Raw genomic sequence first — 22,735 nt, 5'->3', positions numbered from 1 at the left:
ACTGCTGAGTACCAGGCAGTTAGCAAGGTTTGTAGGCTACTAATGACCAGCAGCATCAGAGCTTGGAGAAAACTAATTACCGTGACTAAACGGTCATGTGGAATTTGGCTGTCCTCATGACTCGTGACCGCAGGTGTGGTGGGAATATGGTCACTGCAACAGCCCGAGTACTGTCCAACTAACCAGTGTCTCCGTTTTGTGTTTGAATCTGCAGGTAGCCAACTGAGTAAAGATGACCATGCACTCCTGAGTGCACAGCATCGCTTGTGTTTCCTGCTTTTTCCTGGATCATCATCGGCTCTGTGATGAACCACACCCCTAGCCCCCACATGGCCGAGGCCGCTAAGTCCGGGGCGGGCCTGCTCTGTGGCCTGGGCCTGGGGCTGGACAGGGTCCGCTCTCCTGATAGCCTGACCCACACGCCCAGCCCCACGGGGGGCACCCCCAGCTCCAGCCCTCCTCTGCTGCTCTCCCCTGGCCTGGGCGAGTCTGGGGACTGGGAGAGCCGTGAGGAGCTACGTCTGAGGGAGCTGGAGGAGGCCAGGGCGCGAGCTGCCCAGATGGAGAAGACCATGCGCTGGTGGTCGGACTGCACGGCCAACTGGAGGGAGAAGTGGAGCAAGGTGCGCTCCGAGAGGAACCGGGCACGGGACGAGGTGCGGCAGCTCCGCCAGAGGCTGGACACCCTGACCAAGGAGCTGATGGGCGCACGTCGGGAGCGCCAAGAACTGGCCTCCGAGAACGAGACACTCAGACAAGAAGCACTGCGTCTCCGTGCTGACCAGGCCTCGCCCTCCCACGCCCCCTCAGCACCACCCACCACCCCACCCTCCTCCTCCTCACAGCCCCTTGTGGACAGCAAGCAGGACAGGGTGGGCGAGGGGCCCGGGTCACCAGAACAGGAACCAGTGAGAGATGTGGACACAGATAAATCTGACAGACAAAAGGTGGGAGAATGGTCACACACTTTAGTACCAAACGATGTCAGAGACACACTACAGTACTCTATAACCCAGCACAGATCTGAGCCAGGGGAAAGGTTGGTCAAAGTTCTTGGTAGAAGATATAGCACCAGTCACTTATTTGGGCCAGCGTTTCATCTTGTTAATGAAGAGCCAGCAGCAGATATGTCTCAGAGCTTAACCTCCAGCATTGTGCCTCAGTGGGAGCTCCGCTGAAGTGTAGCTTTTGTTGTTAAAATAGAATCATTGTAGCTGTTAGTGTTCTCAGATGTCCTTTGTCAATTAGACACAGGTCAAAATAGACTCCCTGAGCTGGCTCATCAGGTTTACAGTAGGGTAGCATTCTACCTGGGATCATAATGTATATTCAAGTCCCTTAGACTTAGAACGCGTTGTTGAGAGTTGACAAGATGAGGTTTCTGTTTTTAGGAAATGTGTAACTTGGAAAGGAGTGTTCAGCTGTATGCAGCTCAAGCAGCAGTGAATACAGATCAGTGTCATTAGCAATCTGACTTGACCTTCAGCCAACTCACACACGGCGTGGGCTGCTGTTTCCTTGGAAACACTCTGACAGACACACACTCTCACACTCATACTGAACAGGAGGTCCACTTCAGGCATGAAAGGTAATGACGATAACCATTCTCAGAGTCCCAGTCTGGAGCCAAAGGGGAAACAGAAAATAAGTGAATCATGAGAAGACGTACAACACAACCTGGAGGAGAATGTCCAGTCAGATTCTTCCTCAGTGGCTCACCATGGGCCAACACTGAGCTCCCCCTAGGCAAGCAGCTGGCCATGCATAATAAATCACTGTTGGATAAACAGCAGCATGAAAATGAGCTGGGCATTGTGGGGATGCTCACATACAATCCCATTTCCTGCCCCTCCATTGTTCTCTCCCTCTGTCTTACACAGACACGATGAGTGCTTCCACGTGTGGCGGGTTGAGTGAGAGGAGCAGCGGCTGCTCGCTCACCTCCACCTCATACATGAGCCTCTAGGTCCCCCTGCTGGCCACCACTGGTAACAGCCTGTGTTTTTCCTTCAATCGGATGGTTGTGCTCTTGTGCTCAGCTCTCTCACTAACAGGAGGTTGGCAGAGGGTCCGGAGCCCTGCGCGGTTCCCAGAGACAGGAAGAGAAGGAAGAGAAGAAAAAGATGTGGTTGAAAAAGTTTTTGATTTCTCCGTCAAACGTCCTGGGAGTTAAATTTTTATAGACAGGGAATTGGGATAGGGTGTAATATGATAGCTGCTGTACCGGCGCTGTTGAGTTAGGAAAAAACCTGTCTCCCTGGTGGGGTTTAATTAAGAAAAGTAAATATTTGCGTCCCGGAGTGTGTTTCGCTCTCCAGCCTTCTCTCTTGGAGTGGAGCTGTGATGGCTGACGTCGGGGTTTCAGAGTGGAGTGACTCCACTGCATGGTTCATCTAATCAAATCAAATTTGATTTGTCATATGCTTCGTAAACAACAGGTGTAGACTAACAGTGAATGAAATTGCATATATCCCTCTTCCTCATTCCTCTCTTCTCTTTGGTTATTCTCCCGGATTCTCCCTTTTCCTTACGCCCTCTGTCTGCCCCTCCCTCCCTCCCTTCCACTTTCTCGATCCTCTGTCATTGTTTCTTTCCTTCTATCTCTCCCTTCCCCCTAGGAGCTGGAGCTGTTGGAGTCCGTGCTGAGGTCCAAGGCGGAAGGTCCAGACTCGTGGGACGCCCGTAGTGCCAGCAGCCTGCGCTCTGCCCTGAGCCGTCAGGACCGCAGCCGGCTGCTCTGGGATGACATCGCTGCCATGGAGGAGGACCCGGGCAAGATCAACGCCCTCCAGCTCCGCCTCGACGAATCACAGAAGGTCCTGCTCAAAGAACGCGAGTAAGGAGAGGGGATCGAGGGAGGAGGGAACGAGACTGAAGGAGGGCAATATTTAGAGAGGTTGAGGACTGTTAAATTATGTGAAGGTGCTTTCATCAGATATATTATGGCTCGTATGGAAATTAGCATTCACGTTGAGTGTGTAGAAAGTGTCCACGAGTAACTGCTCTGTCTCTCCTCTGTTCCACCGTTGGCTGAGATGCCAGTCTCATAATTTACAAATAGAGCCTCCTGTTTTTTGCCTGAGCTCAGCTCTGGCACCGCTGCAACTTCCCGCTCTCGCCAACACTACCATCAGCCCCATTATCTTTTCCATTCGAATCATAACTGTTTTCTGAGCTCTCTGGAGGCTGCTGATTGGTCTGCATCTTCAGGTCCAACAGTCTGGCAGAGCCCGTCTGTCTGTAAGACTGGTTTCTGTTGGGCTATTCTGGAACATTCATTCTGTCAGTGCCATGGGCACCCTGTTGACCTCAGGAGAAGACATTTATATTCACCCAGAATATTGAAGTCAGCTGTCACTTTTAGTTAAATCATAACATCTATCCAACTCTGTTTTGATGGCAACATGGTTACATAGTATTTCGGGGACACGGGTTCTGTCAAGTCTCTTCCTTCAAAAACATATTGAATAGGCACAGCTATTTTCCTGTATTAAATATTCAGAACTAATATTGTGCATGTGTTTGAGATTGTTCTCGGAAGGTTTGGGATCTATCTCTGTTGAATAGTCATCACCTATGTTGCTAGAGCAGTATTTAACCAACTCTCTTCTCTCCCCAGGGACAAGCATGCACTCAGTAAGAGCATAGAAAAGCTGGAAACAGAGCTGAACCAATGGAAACTCAAATACGAGGAGCAGAACAAGACCAAGCAGGAAGCCATGAAACAGGTGAGATCCGAGGGTCACCTTTACCTTCTAATCCCCCAACAACCGTCCAGGGGACGTATACGTGGCCCTCCGAGGCCACGCATCAAACGGGGTCAAAGGCATCAAACGTCAGCCCTTTCATCCTGGTGGTCTGAGAAGAGTTGGCGCCATATTGGCCTTGGGAATATGGTCCGTACCTACGTCAATACAGCCTGGCAGACTGGCACACATCCACCTCACACAGACACACCCGCTGAGACGGCAGCGTCAAAGAGCCAGAGCCGCCGGCTCAGAGAGAGGGTGTGTGTTTACAAGAGACAGCCACTAGGAGGCACTCTGTGCTCAATGCAGACAAGCTCTGTGTGTGTGTGTGTGTGTGTGTGTGTGTGTGTGTGTGTGTGTGTGTGTGTGTGTGTGTGTGTGTGTGTGCCCGTCGATGTCATTGGAAAACCGTGAATGGACTGGCCGGGTCGTCAGTGAAGACTGAAAAATCTCTCCGGATATCATGAAGGGCAGAGAGGAGAGGACAAGAGGTGGTGGAGGAGAGAGGAGAAGATGGAGAGGAGCGACAAGAGGGACTTGAACAGTGAGAGCGGGAATGACTGTTTTGATGAGAAGGAGAGTGCAGAGAAGGAGAGGTGAAGGTGGAGATGTGGCAGGTGTGTAATATGTGCCTGGACCACGGTGGGATCTCCGAGGTTAACGGGAGAAACTGTTGTAGCTGAGTGAGAACGTCATGTTGTATGGGAATGTATCATCCTCGAAGGTGGCTCAGTTTATAGGAGGAGAGAGAACTAACGCTAAGTCCATGGGTGCCCACATTCTTACCAAGGAGCTTAACACCTGTAATGTTCCTGCTGTCTGGCTGTATCCATCCATCTCCTCTCTCTCTCTCTCTCTCTCTCTCTCTCTCTCTCTCTCTCTCTCTCTCTCTCTCTCTCTCTCTCTCTCTCTCTCTCTCTCTCTCTCTCTCTCTCTCTCTCTCTCTCTCTCTCTCTCTCTCTCTCTCTCTCTCTCTCTGTCTCTGTCTCTCTCTCTGTGTCTCTCTCTGTCTCTCTCTCTGTCTCTCTCTGTCTCTCTCTCTCTGTCCCTCTGTCCTGTCTCTCTCTCTCTCTCTCTCTCTCTCTCTCTCTCTCTCTCTCTCTCTCTCTCCCTCTCCCTCTCCCTCTCCCTCTCCCTCTCCCTCTCCCTCTCCCTCTCAGCTCAACATGTTGAAGGAGATACACCAGGATGAGTTGGGTCGTATGTCGGAGGACCTGGAGGATGAGCTGGGGGCACGCACTAGTATGGACAAGAAACTGGCCGAGCTACGAGCAGAGGTGAGGCTTAAACAAAACACACTTCTACCGTTTTATAGATCTCAAATCCCTTTACATTTAATGGGGGTGCTTCAGCCCATTCACCAGCAATTGAACTCAAGTGCACACTTGTCTCTGAGTCCATGTGATCCACTAGTTAACATGGTGGCAGTGGGAGCTGGCTGGATGGGCAGTACGTCACTAACATACTAAGTTGTAATTTTTGGAGAGTATATTTCATGACTGTGGCTCATGGTGGAGGGGAACAAGTCCTCTCCTTTGTAGTGTTCATTACAGAGCCCTCCTCCCATCGTCTGTCCCCCCTCAGAGGAGCGTGTCACATTTTCCCAGCGGCCCCCGGGGGCCCTACACCAGCCCACTGTCAGCCCCACGTGCCTCACACCTCTCCTCTCCTCTCCTCTATTCTTCCTCATTGCCCAAGCAATGCGCTGCTCGGGTATCAGCCGTGGGAATACACCCTGTGAATGTTTAATGGCTCTGCTGTGGTGGCTGGCAGGCTGAAGGAAAGGAGAGTATGATAAAGTGCTAATGTAGCATCCATTCACTTGTAGAGCATTTACAAAGGTCTTTACTGCCACGACCCGGACACTGGTGCTCTGACTGACTGACTGCAGGGAGGCGTCCCAATATTGCTCTCTGGTACAGCGATTGGTTGATTCAACTTACCCTCTGACCTCGTCCTCTCCCTCTGATTTGACATGGTTTCCCCTCCTCTCCTCCCCCACTCCTCATCAGATGGAGCGGCTGCAGGTGGAGAACGCTGCCGAGTGGGGCCGGCGGGAGCGCCTGGAGACCGAGAAGCTGGCGCTTGAGAGGGACAACAAGAAGCTGCGGGCACAGACGGAGGACCTGGAGGAACAGCTGGCCCGTAAACGGAGGCAGGCGGCCAGTGCCCTGGACACTGACCTCAAGACCATCCAGACTGAGCTGTTTGAGAGGAGCAAGGTGAGGGCAGAGAGCAGGAACACCCCCCCTCTGTGCACTTCTGACTCCCCCCTCTGTGCACCTCTGACTCCCCCCTCCATGCACCTCTGACTCCCCCCTCTGTGCACCTCTGACTCCCCCCTCCGTGCACCTCTGACTCCCCCCTCTGTGCACCTCTGACTCCCCCCTCTGTACACCTCTGACTCCCCCTCCGTGCACCTCTGACTCCCCCTCTGTACACCTCTGACTCCCCCTCCGTGCACCTCTGACTCCCCCTCTGTGCACCTCTGACTCCCCCTCTGTGCACCTCTGACTCCCCCCTCTGTACACCTTTGACTCCCCCCTCCGTGCACCTCTGACTCCCCCCTCCGTGCACCTCTGACTCCCCCCTCCATGCACCTCTGACTCCCCCCTCTGTGCATCTCTGACTCCCCCCTCCGTGCACCTCTGACTCCCCCCTCTGTGCACCTCTGACTCCCCCCTCCGTGCACCTCTGACTCCCCCCTCCGTGCACCTCTGACTCCCCCCTCCGTGCACCTCTGACTCCCCCCTCCGGTGCACCTCTGACCAAGGCACATATGGGAGGTTCACTAGTGTGGTCTACCCAGGAGTGGTTTCCTACACCCCCAGGCTTTTACCCAAGTACCATTTTATGTAGCTGACTAATTTCCACTTTTCTGATGAACCCCACCAAGGGAGTGGAGTAGAGACTAGGCTTTGTGGAATTCAGCCACATCCATTTGCCCAATGTCGACAAAATGTAAACGGTGAAACGCTAACCTTGTACCTATGTTTGCCCTCTAGTTGGGTGCCTTTTCTTTGTTTACTGAAATCCATACTTTCAATAAGCGTGAATCAAATACAACCACAGGCTGCTTCCTTGTTGAGATTCAATTGGCACGTGCATTGGCACTGAGTCGTCTTACAGAAGCGGCAATGAGCAAACAGTCTGATTGTATTTGGTTAACATTTATTGAAAAAGTATGGATTTCAGCAATCAAAGACAGGCACTCCACTACACAGCACAAACATAGGTACAAGATAAGCGTTACGTAATTACTATTGACGTTGGGGCGAGTCGATGTAGCCGGAGCTGAATACCACAAAGCCTGGTCTCAGCTTCACTCCGTTGATGTGTTCATCAGAAACCTCCTTCACCGTGGGACTGGAGTTTAGTCATTTGATGTGGTAATGTTACATTAATACCTGTGTAATACATGTGCCCTTGGGTTTCCTATATACACTTCTGGGGTCATGCACCTGAGGACCCTGTAACTTGTGATGGGGGGGGGATGTATAGTTACGTATCGTCATATTATCCTGATCAAAAATATAAATGCGAAATGACACATTTTCTGCTGAGTTACATGTAAGGAAATCGGTCAATTTAAATAAATTCATTGGTCCGTAGTCTATGGATTTCATATGACTGGGCAAGGGCACAGCCACGCCCTGGGGAGTCAGGCCCAGCCAATCAGAATGAGTTTCCCCCCACAATAGGGCTATATTTCAGACAGAAATACTCCTCAGCACCCCCCCCCCCTCAGACAATCCCACAGGTAAAGAAGCCGGATGTGGAGGTCCTGGGCTGACGTGGTTACACGTGGTCTGCTGTTATGAGGCCCGGTTGGACGTACTGCCAAATTCTCTATAATGACGTTGCAGCTTGTGGTAGAGAAATTAAAATTAAATTCTCTGTCAACAGCTCTGGTGGACATTCCTGCAGTCAGCATGCCAATTGCTCGCTCCATCAAAACTTGAGATATCTGTGGCATTGGGCTGTGTGACACAACTGCACATTTCAGAGTGGCCTTTTATATTCCCCAGCACAAGGTGCACCTGTGTAATGATCCTGCTGTTTAATCAGCTTCTTGATATGCCACACCTGTCAGGTGGATGAATTATCTTGACAAAGGAGAAATGCTCACTTTGTGTATATGGAACATTTCTGGGATATTTTATTTCAGCTCATCAAATCATATCAAATCAAGCTTTATTTACACAGCAGATTTCAGACATGGAATTCAATGTGCTTCAAAGCAAACAAAAAAAGGAAGAAATAAAACTACACAACAAACATAAAAGGATCAAAACTAAAGAATAACGATACAAACGGAGTGACTAAAAGCACCCCGAGGAAAAGCAAAATTAAAAAGGTGTGTTTCAAGATCTCTTTTAAATATGTCCACAGTTTCGTCCCCCTCAGGTTCTCTGGCAGGCTATTCCAGGGGCTGGGGGCATAATAACTAACGGCTGCCTCTCCATGCCTCTAGAAATAGTCCTAGGTTCATACCAACACTTTACATGTTGCATTGATATTTTTGTTCAGTATATTTTTTTCAGTATATTGTATTTGATCAATTTGTAAGTAAATAAAATAATATATAAAAATGAGCATTAGCTAGCGCTTGTCGGCTGTACCTGCACCAAAACTCTGGTAACCTTCATCCTATAGCTTGTTCTCCACCTTTAAAAATAAAAAGTGAGCCGATGCCCTATTGTCTCTCTGCAGCAGACATACACTGTGTACAAAACTTTCGGAACACCTTCCTAATATTGAGTTGCACCCCCTTTTGCCCGTAAGAAGATCCTCAACTCGCCAGGACTACAAGGTGTCAAAATCATTCAACAGTGACGCTGGCGCATGTTGACTCCAATACGTCCCACAGTTGTGTGCCTTATCCCAAATTAATTACAGGAGCAATGGCACATCAACGGATTTTTCATTTCGTCGGCTCGGGGATGCGAACCAGAGACCTTTCGGTTGCTGGCGCACCGCGCGTACCCCTCTAGGCTCTAGGATTAACACACATCAGGCCTTCCGCCCTGAGGGATACTTATTTGCAAATAGTCTCGCGTGAACTGGGAGACAGAGGGGGGTAGTGGGAAGGAAAGTGAATGTGGAGCACACAGACAGACAATTGGAGATGGAGGAACCTTGACATCTTCCGTGCAAATCCGTCCCCCTCAGTGCTACACTGCCACAGGACCCAATTATCCTGTCCATAAATTCTGCCCATGTCACAGAGATTAGGCACCCTTATCCATCAAGAGCAGGTGGCCTGTTCCGACTGGGTAGTGTCCTTGTGCACTAGATGACATGAATGCATTCTGCTGGATAGGGCTCAGTGCACTGTATGGCATACAGCCTCCCTCCAGTGTTAACACATTTCATTACACAGCGTACGGCTCTAGTCGTTAGGTCTCTGCCTGGTTGTTGGACACGTAGGAAATATGCCTCTCATCAGACACGTACGCCGCATGTGTTCATCAGACATGGTCTCTAGCTGGCTGCTGTGGAATGAGAGCGGCGCACTCTGTGGCAACTGATCACGTGTAACACATCAGGTCACCCCTGGGAGAGAATAGAGGAGAATATAGAGGATATGTTGCTTTCCCTTCGTCTGTCCCTCCCTCCCGCCGTTCTTCCCTCTCGATCTATCCCTGTCTGGGTGTAATCTCTGGGTCCAGCTGTGCCCTGTTTGAGGGATCTATGAAGGAATAAAACCACTCGGTGTAGGCTCGTTATGAGCACCGTCCGTCAGATTTATAGACTGGGCCTAAAAGCACCCTGCATACGCACCACAGCCATCACTCTCTCTCTCTCTCTCTCTCTCTCTCTCTCTCTCTCTCTCTCTCTCATCCAGTCATTCTCACACACTCTCTGGTGTGGTGGGGTGGCGGAGAGGGAGGAGGAGGAAAAATATGGATGGATGAAGGATGGTAGAGAATGATAGAGGGCAACAGGGAGGAAGTGAGAGTGTGGAGAGTAGAGGACCTGAAAAGAAGAGCACCACGTATATCAACCCAGATAAGGAATAGGATGTATGTCTGTGTGTCTCTAGTATACAAATAGGCCAGGCTGGAGACATTGAGACTGTGGGGCTGGATGGATGTCCTTCTCTGTGTGTTGTTGAGGCAGGGTATCGATCGAGACAGGGGGAGAGAAACACGCAGAGCGATTAAGACACTGTGGCGACACCGACAAAAGAACAAAGTGTGATTGATACCAAAATCATATCCATCCTCAGCCCAGACTTTCTGAGCAACTCACGGCCAGCTAGGAGATTGATGTCCTCTGTCGCGGTACAATTCAGATGGCCTGAGGAGAAAGAGGGGGAATGGGACTGTGTTTGTGCCTGTGTGTTGTCATCCATCTTGGTGTGTAGGCCACTGTGGGTTTGTTCCCCCTGCGTGTGTGTGTGTGTGTGTGTGTGTGTGTGTGTGTGTGTGTGTGTGTGTGTGTGTGTGTGTGTGTGTGTGTGTGTGTGTGTGTGTGTGTGTGTGTGTGTGTGTGTGTGTGTGTGTGTGCGTGCATGCGTGGATTGGTTCCATTGGTCACATTGAAGACAAGTTGAACTGCAGCCTATAGATGAAGAAAGTAAAGTGCAGAGAGAGAGAGGGGTAAAGAGAGGTTTGATACAGAGGCTGAGCTGAGAGCCTGTAGAACAGGCCAGAGGTTTATCAGTGTGCTGTCTAAGCTGTCTGACACACACTGCCCCTGTGCTCCCTCCATCTCTTCTCTTTCTCCTCCCAGAGGCCTCGTACAAGGCCGAGCCTCAGGGGGATCTCTCCCTATGTGGGATAGCGCTCTGTCTGTCTGTCTGTCTGTCTGTCTGTCTGTCTGTCTGTCTGTCTGTCTGTCTGTCTGTCTGTCTGTCTGTCTGTCTGTCTGTCTGTCTGTCTGTCTGTCTGTCTGTCTGTCTGTCTGTCTGTCTGTCTGTCTGTCTGTCTGTCTGTCTGTCTGTCTGTCTGTCTGTCTGGTATCAATATGTGTTGGTGTGTGTGAACCTATCAGCAGTAGTAACTCCACAGTGTCCTTTAATGTGGAATTGTCCCGGTACTGTAGGTTGTCTTTGTTGAAGAAGTGGTTGTTGACTGTTTGTTGGTTGTTGTTGACTTTGATCCATGTTGTTTTCTAGGAGGTGAGTCCCTTCTTCGTAGTTCCAGTCTGTAACAATGAGCCGCCCCTCTTGCCAACTGTGGCCCAGCCAAGAAGCACACACCCTTTACCATCGCCAGCATCCCCACTGAGATCTGGCTTACCCTACCGTCTCACCATCTGTGCGTGTGTGAGTGTGTGTGCGTGCTTATGCATGTGTGACTCTGTGTGCGTGCGCGTGCCTGCGCGTGTGTGTCTGCGTTGCAGGTAGTTAATCCCGAAGCCTCTGTAGATGCTCCGACGGCTCTCCGCCACATCACTCAGTCAAGACATATGCTGAAGGTGACAAGGAGAACTGCTCGGCTATATATTAGAATACTATACACCGGGTTTCATCTTTTATGCTCGATGAATAAGAGGAATCTCCCTATGTGTAGAGACAAGCCCCTGCCCTCAGTGACACACACGTACACACACACACACACACACACACACACACACACACACACACACACACACACACACACACACACACACACACACACACACACACACACACACACACACACACACACACACATGCACACACACAGTATGAACTCACCTTGTATTCACTTTACATACAGATCAGACATGTACAGTTTAACCTCGATCTCTCTCTCTCACACACAAGGACTTACACTTTCTCACACATTTCTCTCATTTCTCTGCCGGCACTACTCTCGTCCACATTATGAAGCCCTAGTAAAAGATGTGACACATGTTCAGATGAAAGTACAGAAATTAGATTTAATATGGGAGCGCCGCAGGATTCTATTTCAGCTTCACACACTGATCCAGACATCTGTGCGTAAACAAATCTTAGGTTAAAAATGAATGTGGAAGCATAGGTCCTAGTACTGTGTGAAGCGGCAGTGTGGGAGACAGAACAGGCAGAGACGGAGAGAGAGAGAGAGAGAGAGAGAGAGAGAGAGAGAGAGAGAGAGAGAGAGAGAGAGAGAGAGAGAGAGAGAGAGAGAGAGAGAGATCACCAGGTCAACCAGAGGAGGCTGGTGGGAGGAGCTATATGAGGACAGGCTCATTGTCATGGCTGGAATGGAATCAATGCTCGGGTACCAAACGCATGGAAATAACATGTTTGACTCCGTTCCATTGATCCAATTGCCTCTGTCTTTCTCTTTCTCTCTCTCTTTATCCTTCTCAAACACAAGTAAACTCAACCAAACCTTTCCACCCTCCCTCCATTCAATGCAGCTGCAGCATATAGGGCCAATACCCCCCCCCCTCCTGAAACAGCTGCCTCTGGTCTACCCTGCAGATGTCACCCCCCCCCAGGCCCCTCCCTTCTCCAGGAATATAACCTGGAGATGGGAGGGGTCAGTCCCACATGATTAATGAGCCCATCCACACTACTCATCTGCTCTGCTTTTATAAGGGACTGACTCTCTCAAACTGTTGGTGCCGGTTAACAGGTTACATTAGTTAGCTAGCTTCATTATCATCACAGCGTCTGTTGCGTGGGTTTGCAATGTGTGTGTTTCATTGAGGCGGATACGCTTAATATGCGTGTGTTTGTTGCAGTGTTTGCGTCTGTGTTTGCGTCTGTGTGTGTGTGTGTGTGTGTACCTGTACCCACAGTCATTGTTTTGTTGTCGTTCCATGCGTGCGTGTGTATGTAGATGAGCTCTCCTGGCGTGTGGTTATAACATCTGGGATTAATTAGTAGGAAACGATTTGTCTTGTTCCTCAGATTCAGGGCTCCCGTCTCAGTACTTTTCCATTTGGACCTGCTGTGCTTTTCGTGAGGGAGTCATATCCCCGTCGCTCTCACCGCCACACCGTCCCCCTTCCTCTCTCTCCTCTCCCTCTGATACTCCATGAATGCGTATTGTTAATCCGTAGCGTGCCCAACCTTGCATGGCAGGTGCGTCTGAATGTGAACATGCTGCTGCACAGCATGTGACGGAGAGGGAGAACATGCTACAGCGCACAGGGCGTGACCTTTTGTGTGTGTCTCCAGTGTGTCAGAGCAGAACCAGGGGACGTCAGTCAGTGTGACGCGGCTCTCCCCCTGAAGTCCATTCAGCCTAAACAGGCCTGTTAGTTGCAGGAAGGCCATGTGGCCTGTGCTCAGTGTAAATGACTCCCATTACTGCTTGCCTGGATGGCTTATTTATGAGCCTGGTAACTAATGCAGCAGTTCCCAGGCAGCCCAGAGATGTAATTAAGAGTGAGAGAGAGTGCTGGAGTGGCACTGAGTCTGACAAGGGACACAGAACAGGTACATGGAGATTGTAGAGGGGGGTGTTTATCTGTGTGTGTGTTATGTGTTCCTGTGTGTGTGAAGGGCAAATAGAACTGCTGTACTATTTGTGAGCAGGAGAAGCAGAGAGGGAATCAGAGAGGAAGGGATTTTACTGATACCATGCAGAAACTGAGGTTATTTGAGGGAACATGCTTTTCAGGCTGGAGGACTGAGATAAACGTGTCTGTGTGTGTGTGTGACAGAGAGAGAGAGAGAGCGAGAGAGAGAGAGAGGGAGAGAGAGAGCAAAAGAGAGAGAGAGAGAGAGAGAGAGAGAGAGAGAGAGAGAGAGAGAGAGAGAGAGAGAGAGAGAGAGAGAGAGAGAGAGAGAGAGAGAGAGAGAGAGAGAGAGAGAGAGAGAGAGAGAGAGAGAGAGAGGGAGAGAGAGAGAGAGAGAGAGCAAAAGAGAGGGAGAGAGAGAGAGCAAAAGAGGAAAATCTGCCCTGATGTGTGCTCTGACAGGACAGACCTACCTTCCTTCCCCTCGTCAAGGAGCTCTTTTTTTTAACCTGACATTTATTCTCAGCTATGAGGAGAGAGGGGGAGGAGAGGAGAGGAGGAGGAGGAGGATGAGAGAAGTACATTACAGGGCGAGGGTCAGCAAAATATCTTTATGAGAAAGGGAGGCGGGGAACAGGACAAGAGGGAAAGGAGAGGTGAAATGAAGGTGAGAGGAAAACGTGTTTATATGGAAGGGGGAAATCATAGTGGTATGGATGTGGAAGAGAGCAGAGCAGTGGTATTGTAGAGAAGTGAAACACTTTAAGGATGGTGAGGAGTAGCACCAGTATGGAAGAGAGAAGCAGGAGAGGAAGGTGAGGATAGGCCAAGGAGCAGGCGGCTGGGTCAGGTGTCGCAGGGCCGGGGAGTGGCCAGGGTAATGAGTTTGCTCCGTTGCCAGGTGCGTGGGGAGATGAACTCCAGCAGTTGCAGGTGGTGACCCCAAGGCCATGCACCTGCTCCCTCAATTACTGCAGTTGGGCTCTGCTACCGTGCATAGGGGCAACCCGGGTTGGGGCCAGGTCTACTTGGAGCTGTGTGTGTGTTTATTATCGCCTATAGGGAGTCTCTACATCCTAGGCAGAGGGAGAACTTCAGCTATATTATGACGAAGTGTTTGCCTTGAAAATATTACAGATATTTAATTATGGATATTGCAGCCTGCAAACTGAATTTTAAACTGTGCTAGGTATGGTCCAGGGCAGACTGGTTTAATCTGTCTAGCCTTTAAGACCGTATTCAATCAGCCCAGTTGGATCCGTCTGTAGAATGGCAGGTATAGACAGTACCCAAGGACACGTTCAGTTGCCAAACATTGTCGACGGTTCCAAAATGTTGTGTCTTGCTGAACACACCCCGGGGGAACTGTGTGAGCAGGCTGTCTGGCGGAGGTGTAGCCTGGGGGGGATAGGTGCTCCCCCTGGCAGCTCTTTGGTTCTTCTAGGGGGCCACTGTGAATCACACACCGAGCTCAGTAGAGATAGGCTTATGGAGCCGTTAGCTGACTGTGGAACCATTACCACCCCAGTGCCCCCAGTTTCCCATTGATGAATCACTCTGTCACCATCTTCTCTCTCCCTCCCCCTCTCCCATCTCCATAGACTTGATCTAATCCTGACCAATCGTGCTGGAGCATAGCAATAGGCTCCGTTCCCTCAGGCAGCCTCATAATCAACCCATTTCTACTATCCAGTGTGTGGTGTGTGCCTGTGTGTGTGTGTGTGTGTGTGTGTGTGTGTGTGTGTGTGTGTGTGTGTGTGTGTGTGTGTGTGTGTGTGTGTGTGTGTGTGTGTGTGTGTGTGTGTGTGTGTGTGTGTGTGTGTGTGTGTGTGTGTGTAGGCCTATGCGCTGTCTATCTCTGTCTTGGCTATGCATCTGTGTGTGTGGGTGTCAATACATGTATGAAAATATGCTAATGGCAGAGGAGGAGGGGAGACGGGAGTGTGGGTGGAAGAGATCACGTGTGAAGAATGTCTGTGTGCATATAGCTTTTGAATCTTTCTCCGTCCTGGCTGGTTCGCTACGTGTTGGGTCATTTTGTGCGTCGTGTCTTCACGTTAATGCGAGCATGTGTGGTCACTTTGACTAGAGTGTGTAGTGTATTTTGTGTCGTGTGTGTCTTTGTTTCAGTGCAGTGAAGCGGATGTTATGACACATTTCAGGGTCTTGGAGCCAGTCACGGAGAAACATTTAAACAGCTAGCCTTGCGTGACGCCCCTCTTTATCTCGCTCCCTCCAACCTCTCTTTATTTATTTACTGATTGGCTATGGGGCTGGGTGTCTTACTGCTCATGTCTGTTTCTGTCAAGCTTGGTGTGAAAAATATATCTGTAAGGGTGTTTCCTACATGTGTCATTATGTGGCTCTTCAGCTGTGTGTTACATTTGATGTGCTTTTTGGACAGGATTCCTCCAGTGTGTGTGCGTAGGCGTGCGTGCGTGCAGACATTCACACACGCTCCCGGCAGTGTGTCTGTGAATCAGTTTGAGTGCATAATCTCCATCTCTCACCTCCTGTGAGTACCTTCATCATCATAGATCATTCATCAGTCTCTCCCTCATGTTTTTTATGTAGACTCAGCTCTTAGCCCGGCGACTCACCCCTCCTCTCTTTATCGAAGCGGTCCCTTCGCAAGAGGACACTTAGACCCACATTACAGCTGAGTGAAACCTTCGATCCAACAGTAGAGAATGCTGTCTGATTCCGCTGCATCTCACTGACTTCAAAGTTCCAAACTCTGAAGTGGTTCTTTGTCAGATAACGTGACGCAGTGATGTCACACATTCTCTTTTTCTCCTCTTGGACATCACACGGTCATCTTTTCCTTCTTCCAGGTCTTTCTCTTTTTCATGCCACTTTTTCTTTTGGAAAATCCCCGTTGCCCTTCGTCTTCACCTCTGTCTCGTTTATTCACGCTCGCAAACCCCTCCCGTGCCACTCTCCTCCCTCTTTTTTTCCCCATCTCTCCTTCCAGACTCATGTTAAACATCTCCAATCCGAAGTTGAATCTAGAACCGGCTTCCTATTTCGCAACAAAGACTCCTTTCACTCACGCCGACAAAACATACCCTCGTAAAACGGACTATCCTACCGATCCTCGACTTCGGCCATGTCATTTACAAAATAGCCTCCAACACATCAGCAAACTGGATGCAGTCTATCACAGTGCCATCCGTTTTGTCACCAAAGCCCCATATACCACCCACCACTGCGACCTCTATGCTCTCGTCGGCTGGCCCTCGCTACATATCCGTCGCCAAACCCACTGGCTCAATATCATCTATAAGTCTTTGCTAGGTAAAGATCCTTATCTCAGTTCACTGGTCACGATAACAACACCCACGCGCTCCAGCAGGTATATCTCACTGGTCATCCTCAAAGCCAACACCTACTTTAGCCGCCTTCCCTTCCAGTTCTCTGCTGCCAAGGACTGGAACGAATAGCAAAAATCGCTGAAGTTGGTGACTTACAGTATATCTCCCTCACTATCTTTTAACATCAGCTATCTGAGCAATTAACCGATCGCTGCAGCTGTACACAGCCCATCTGTAAATAGCCCATCCAATCTACCTACCTCATCCCCATATTGTTTTTATTTACTTTTCTGCTCTTTTACACACCAGTATTTCTAGTTGCACATCATCATCTGCACATCTATAACTCCAGTGTTAATTTGATAAATTGTAATTACTTCACTACTATGGCCTATTTATTGCCTTACCTCCTCACGTCATTTGCACACACTGTGTATAGACTTTCTTTCTATTGTGTTATTGACTGTATGTTTGTTTATTCCATGTTAAACTCTGTGTTGTTGTTTGTGCTTTGCTTTATCTTGGCCAGGTCGCAGTTGTAAATGAGAACTTGTTCTCAACTAGCCTACCTGGTTAAATAAAGGTGAAATCAAAATTATTATTTTTAAAAATGTCCCTGTGTTTCCCTCCCTCTCTTCCTTTGTCTAAACTAGGCACTTGATGGGGGCATTCCCCCTGTCTGTCATTGTGTGCCTCTATGTATATAGTATCAATCCAGACACTTAACCCCTGTCACATCTCACATCAATCAACCAAACAATTATCTGCTTAATGAGGTCATATATGACCGGGGATTTCCTGTTCAAAGTACACCATCTACTACTAATGTTACCACAAAGTACACCATCTACTGCTAATGTTGCCACTGTACGACCCCTGCTACAAACAAGCCTAGTCCTTTTAGTTTGATAAAAGATACAATGGTTGTTTTATTATTATTTATGCTACAGTACACCAAATGCAGTTTTGGGGATCAGGGTTTTGCGGTTACATTGTTCATTTCGAAGTTTTTGAAAACATCTGCCCCTTTACAGCTCCTCCACTATCACCACACACACAGTCTCCGGGCCAGATAGCGCTGTTCTACATGCTGTACAATAGTAATCCATTTTCATTTCAATTTGCTTCATTAGCATGAGACAAGAATGTACATATTGCCAAAACGTACTTTGGAAATGGAATGATTCATTAACACTATTAACATCGTAAAAAAATGAGCAAGATTGTCAACCTCAACGACAATCAGTAAAAAAATCTAAAATCAAGTAAATAAACATAATAGCAAGTCATCCTCGAGTCTTGGTAGTCATGCTCCCCGGGTTAAATGTATTTACTACTGGGACTCCCAGAGGCTGTTGAAGTGGACCATGTGACCTAGAAACAAAGAGTCAAGCATCAAGGAACATTTCTTTCCAGGTGGTCTGGGGATTCAAGGTGTGTGTGTTCTTGTGTGTGTGTGTGTGTGTGTGTGTGTGTGTGTGTGTGTGTGTGTGTGTGTGTGTGTGTGTGTGTGTGTGTGTGTGTGTGTGTGTGTGTGTGTGTGTGTGTGTGTGTGTGTGTGTGTGTATCCCCTCAACCAGTCTTGGCAGTACTGGGAGTTGTGGGAGCCACATCATGCATGTGTTTTCACACAGTCTGGACACTTGATTATCATTTTGAATTATTCATGAACCATGTGCTCCCTCTAATCTCTCGGTCTCTCTCTGTCTCTCTCTGTCTCTGTCTCTCTGTCTCTCTGTCTCTCTCTCTCTCTCTCTCTCTCTCTCTCTCTCTCTCTCTCTCTCTCTCTCTCTCTCTCTCTCTCTCTCTCTCTCTCTCTGTCTCTCTCTGTCTCTGTCTCTCTCTGTCTCTCCCTGTCTCTCTGTCTCTCTCTCTCTCTCTCTCTCTCTCTCTCTCTCTCTCTCTCTCTCTCTCTCTCTCTCTCTCTGTCTCTCTCTCTCTCTCTCTCTCTCTCTCTCTCTCTCTCTCTCTCTCTCTCTCTCTGTCTCTGTCTCTGTCTCTGTCTCTGTCTCTCTCTGTCTCTCTCTGTCTCTCTGTCTCTCTCTCTCTCTCTCTCTGTCTCTCTCTGTCTCTCTCTGTCTCTCTCTGTCTCTGTCTCTCTCTGTCTCTGTCTCTCTCTGTCTCTCTCTCTCTCTCTCTCTGTCTCTCTCTCTCTCTGTCTCTCTCTGTCTCTCTCTCTCTCTCTCTCTCTCTCTCTCTCTCTCTCTCTCTCTCTCTCTCTCTCTGTCTCTCTGTCTCTCTCTGTCTCTCTCTGTCTCTGTCTCTCTCTGTCTCTCTCTCTCTCTCTCTCTCTCTCTCTCTCTCTCTCTGTCTCTCTGTCTCTCTGTCTCTCTCTGTCTCTCTGTCTCTCTGTCTCTCTCTGTCTCTCTCTGTCTCTGTCTCTCTCTGTCTCTCTCTGTCTCTCTCTCTCTCTCTCTCTCTCTCTCTCTCTCTCTCTCTCTCTCCCACTCTCTCTGTCTCTCTCTTTCTCTCTCTTCTCCTGTCCACAGCACAGCCTCTCTCTCTTGTCACTCTAACCTGGCTGTGTGTCATTGAAAGTGTCTCTGTGTGTGAGCTAGTGTACAGACCAGGTGGCAGTCACTGTGGGAGCCATATCCAGCCTGACAGAACACATGAAAGCCACATAAACACATCAATAATTCACCTTTAATCCAGGACTCAATGGGCCCGCTGAGACCAATGGGATGGCAATGGACGTATTTCCCCTGGTGGACGTCCATGGTCTCCCTGACTATTCCAATTTCCCACTTCTCTGGTTCTATCTATATGATTTGTCTGTGACGGTGTGGTTAGAGAGTAGGGCTGACCCCATTTCATCGACTGGTCGATTGTTTAGTCGATACGACTGTTGGTCGACCAAGATGTCTTTAGTCGAGCAAAACAAAGACACGTCTGATTTCTCCACAACCAGTTTAGTCCACACATCTGACTGCCTCTTTACCTCCTGAGCAACCAACCCCCCCCCCCTGGTTTATTTGTCACGCCCTCCGCATCCATTTTGCTGTCACGTGTTACGGTGTTCAGAGTTTATTATAACCAAATTATTCATGTGATTATTATGTTATGCTATAGGTCAGGCCCTATTGGTCACATGCATGCGATACACGTGTCACATAAAGAGGGTTGAGGGAATAGGGAATGTAAAGACTGTTGATGTTCTGCAGCAGGGAGGAGAGAGAGACAACGTGTGCTGTCTTTTTTTTAAACACAGCACAGCAAGTCTGAGCCCGGCCCGGCACAATCAAATCAATTGCGGTCGGACTCCCTCTAGACATCCGTGTGTCTTAATTATTTCATCAAACAGTGCTCTTAAAACGCCAGACAGGCTCAGTGCATATAGTTGATTTAAATAAAACACATTCTGTAGGATGTGTCTATATATGGAAAAAATACACGTTTTGAAATTTTGTCCAATCTATTTATTTTTCTGATTGGGCCAGCCGTATTAGAGAGGTTTTTGAATATGACAGTGAGTGCTTGTGTTTACGAATGTGTCGGTGGATTGTCATTTTGATTTAAAGGTGTCAATAATTCTTAGATGTAGAAAAGAATACGTTTGGGGAAGTTCTTTTCTGACTTGGCCCCACATTGATTGGGCATACGTAGTAGGCATATCACACTGCCAGTGGTGGACTGATTGGGCATACGTAGTAGGCATATCACACTGCCAGTGGTGGACTGAGGCATTGCTTACACAGTTTATCACCTCAACTGCAAACCTCAACTTCCTTCCTTTGTTGTTGTGTTTTTTTGAAGTCGTATTTTTTCCCTTCCTGTTAAGTGGAGGGCTGGAGCACTGAATCAATACCATGGATCGTCTGCTTCAATAGGACCGCTCATCTAGCCAGGGCTGCTTGAGTGCTTGGCTATGCAGCTAGGGAATAGCAATGCCCTCCCTCCTCCTCCTCCTCTCTCTCTCTCTCTCTCGCTCCACTCTCCGCTCTCTCTGTCTCTTCCTCCCGTCCTTGTCTCCCTCCCTCACTCCTGTTTGATTTCTCTGGCCTTGTAAAACAGTAGTGCATGCTGTTCTGCCCTGATCATACAGGAGAATCCTCAGGAGAACTCAACTGATGGGAGTGATGACAGTGGGGGTTAAGTCAAGACTGCACTCTGACTGTTCAATGCAAAGCAGAGAAATGAGAAACATGCTCAACTCATCTGAGATCTGTGAGCAGGGTTTTCTTTGTGGTTGTCTTTTATGGTTGACAACAACCATAAGAAATAATAAAAGATAAGAATACGAACATAAAGTAAATGGCTCAGTAGAATAGAATAAACGTTTTGGCGTAACGGTAAATATAATACAGGAAGGCACGATTTATAGTGCAATATTTACACGCATTTTGAGGAAGGCGGGATTGGGGGGCAAGTGTTTAAACTGTCCTGTATTTAGCAATCATAATAAGAGACTGGTAGCAGCAGTTGTAATGTGTGTGTGTGTGTGTGTGTGTGTGTGTGTGTGTGTGTGTGTGTGTGTGTGTGTGTGTGTGTGTGTGTGTGTGTGTGTGTGTGTGTGTGTGTGTGTGTGTGTGTGTGTGTGTGTGTGTGTGTGTGTGTGTGTGTGTGTGCGTGTGTGTGTCTGTGAGTGCATCTGTGCTATGGTGTGAAGAGGCAAGTGCAGGTGGTCAGTCCAGGGGGTCAGTCCAGGTCAAGTGTTTCAAGGTTTCCTTTATGTTTTCTTCGTGTTCTTTATTCTCGCTGTACGGATAATGGTTTGTAAGCGTTCAGCTCGGCACAAGCTTTTCCTGGCACATTATGTCTACTTTCAATGGGAGTCCGTACTTCTCTATCGCGTGAATGTGTTAAGGGTGCTCCTGCTTGTTGATCAGCTCCTCAATGCTCTAACGAACAGTAGCAATGATGTCTAGCAGAACAAAGACCAGAGAAACTCACTCAACTCACAAGGAATCTCTTGGAGGATCTGCTACTCGGGAATGTACTCTCGTTTGACCCAACGGCATCCGTCACCCATCCGTCACCCATCCGTCACCCATCCGTCACCCATCCGTCACCCATCCGTCACCCATCCGTCACCCATCCGTCACCCATCCGTCACCCATCCGTCACCCATCCGTCACCCATCCGTCACCCATCCGTCACCCATCCGTCATGCTTGAAACTGAAATTGACATATAAGCGCCGGTACTTAACGGGCCTCGGGCCCGATTTAAATCCACTCTAACAGACTAGCGGACTGACCCTGACCCCTCTGCTACTCAGGAGTTGGCAGACATGCGCCACATCCACTCCAAGGTGAAGAAGCAGTACCAGGACAAGATGGCCGAGCTGGCCCACGCCAACCGGAAGGTGGAGCAGCATGAGACAGAGGTGAAGAAGCTGAGGCTGAGGGTGGAGGAGCTGAAGAAAGAACTGGGTCAGGCGGAGGACGAGGTGAGCACCAACACACACCACATTCACTCATACATGGATACATATACAGTTCCCTATGTAAATATTGGGACAATTAAGCATTTGGTTAATTTGAGGTTAAGGTTCAGACTGTCGGCTTTAATTTGAGGGTATTTTCATCCATATCCGTTGAACCGTTTAGAAATTACAGCACTTTCTGTACATCGTCCCCCCATTTTAGGGTAGAAAAAGTACTGGGATCAATTCACTTATGTGTATTCAAGTCGTAAAAAGTGAAGTATTTGATCCCATATGTATAGCACATCTACATGAATGTGGATGCCACCATGATGACAGATAATTCTGAATGAATGATGAATAATGATGAGTGAGAAAGTTATAGACCCACACAACCTCCCCTGTTATTCTAATGGCGAGAGGTTAGCATTTCTTGGGGGGTTGATATTTATTTGTAAGTCGCTCTGGATAAGAGCGTCTGCTAAATGACTTAAATGTAAATGTAAATGTATGTATTTATGATTCATTCAGGATTATCTGTATTCATGATAGCTTCCACATTCATGTAGAGGTGTTCAGAAACATGATATTCTTATTGACAATCAAAGTGACTCCAAAATGACACAATACATTATCTACATTTATTTTGGGCACAAAATAATCTGACACACAACCTAAACAAACAAGAGTTTGTAGAGTCACGACTTTGATGTAGTCATTGCGTGCCATGAATATGGGACCAAATACTTAACTTTTTGCTACTTTAATACAAATGTAAGTGAATTTGTCCCAATACTTTTGCTCCCATTAAATGGGGGGAATAGGTACAAAAAGTGCTGTCATTTCTAAGCAGTTCACCCGATATGGATGGAAATACCCTCAAGTTAAATCTGACAGTCGGCACCTTAACCTCATAGT

The 22,735-nt window shown here is 48.5% G+C and overlaps 1 protein-coding gene across 1 annotated transcript in view; it reads left to right on the top strand.

Annotated features, from left to right (window-relative positions):
• LOC118358499 (coiled-coil domain-containing protein 102A-like) overlaps positions 1 to 22,735 on the top strand; it is a 65,894-nt gene that overhangs the window by 30,678 nt on the left and 12,481 nt on the right. The window contains exons 2-7 of the mRNA XM_052480453.1: positions 215 to 947; positions 2,619 to 2,836; positions 3,620 to 3,728; positions 4,910 to 5,026; positions 5,762 to 5,971; positions 21,671 to 21,841. Of these exons, the coding sequence (XP_052336413.1) occupies positions 306 to 947; positions 2,619 to 2,836; positions 3,620 to 3,728; positions 4,910 to 5,026; positions 5,762 to 5,971; positions 21,671 to 21,841 (1,467 nt within the window). The 5' untranslated portion in view covers positions 215 to 305. The remainder of the gene's footprint in view (positions 1 to 214; positions 948 to 2,618; positions 2,837 to 3,619; positions 3,729 to 4,909; positions 5,027 to 5,761; positions 5,972 to 21,670; positions 21,842 to 22,735) is intronic.

Source organism: Oncorhynchus keta, chromosome 2 (assembly GCF_023373465.1).
Source record: "Oncorhynchus keta strain PuntledgeMale-10-30-2019 chromosome 2, Oket_V2, whole genome shotgun sequence".
Taxonomy (NCBI): domain Eukaryota; kingdom Metazoa; phylum Chordata; class Actinopteri; order Salmoniformes; family Salmonidae; genus Oncorhynchus; species Oncorhynchus keta.
Note: the sequence above shows the minus strand (reverse complement) of the source record. Positions and strands in the feature narration are given on the sequence as shown.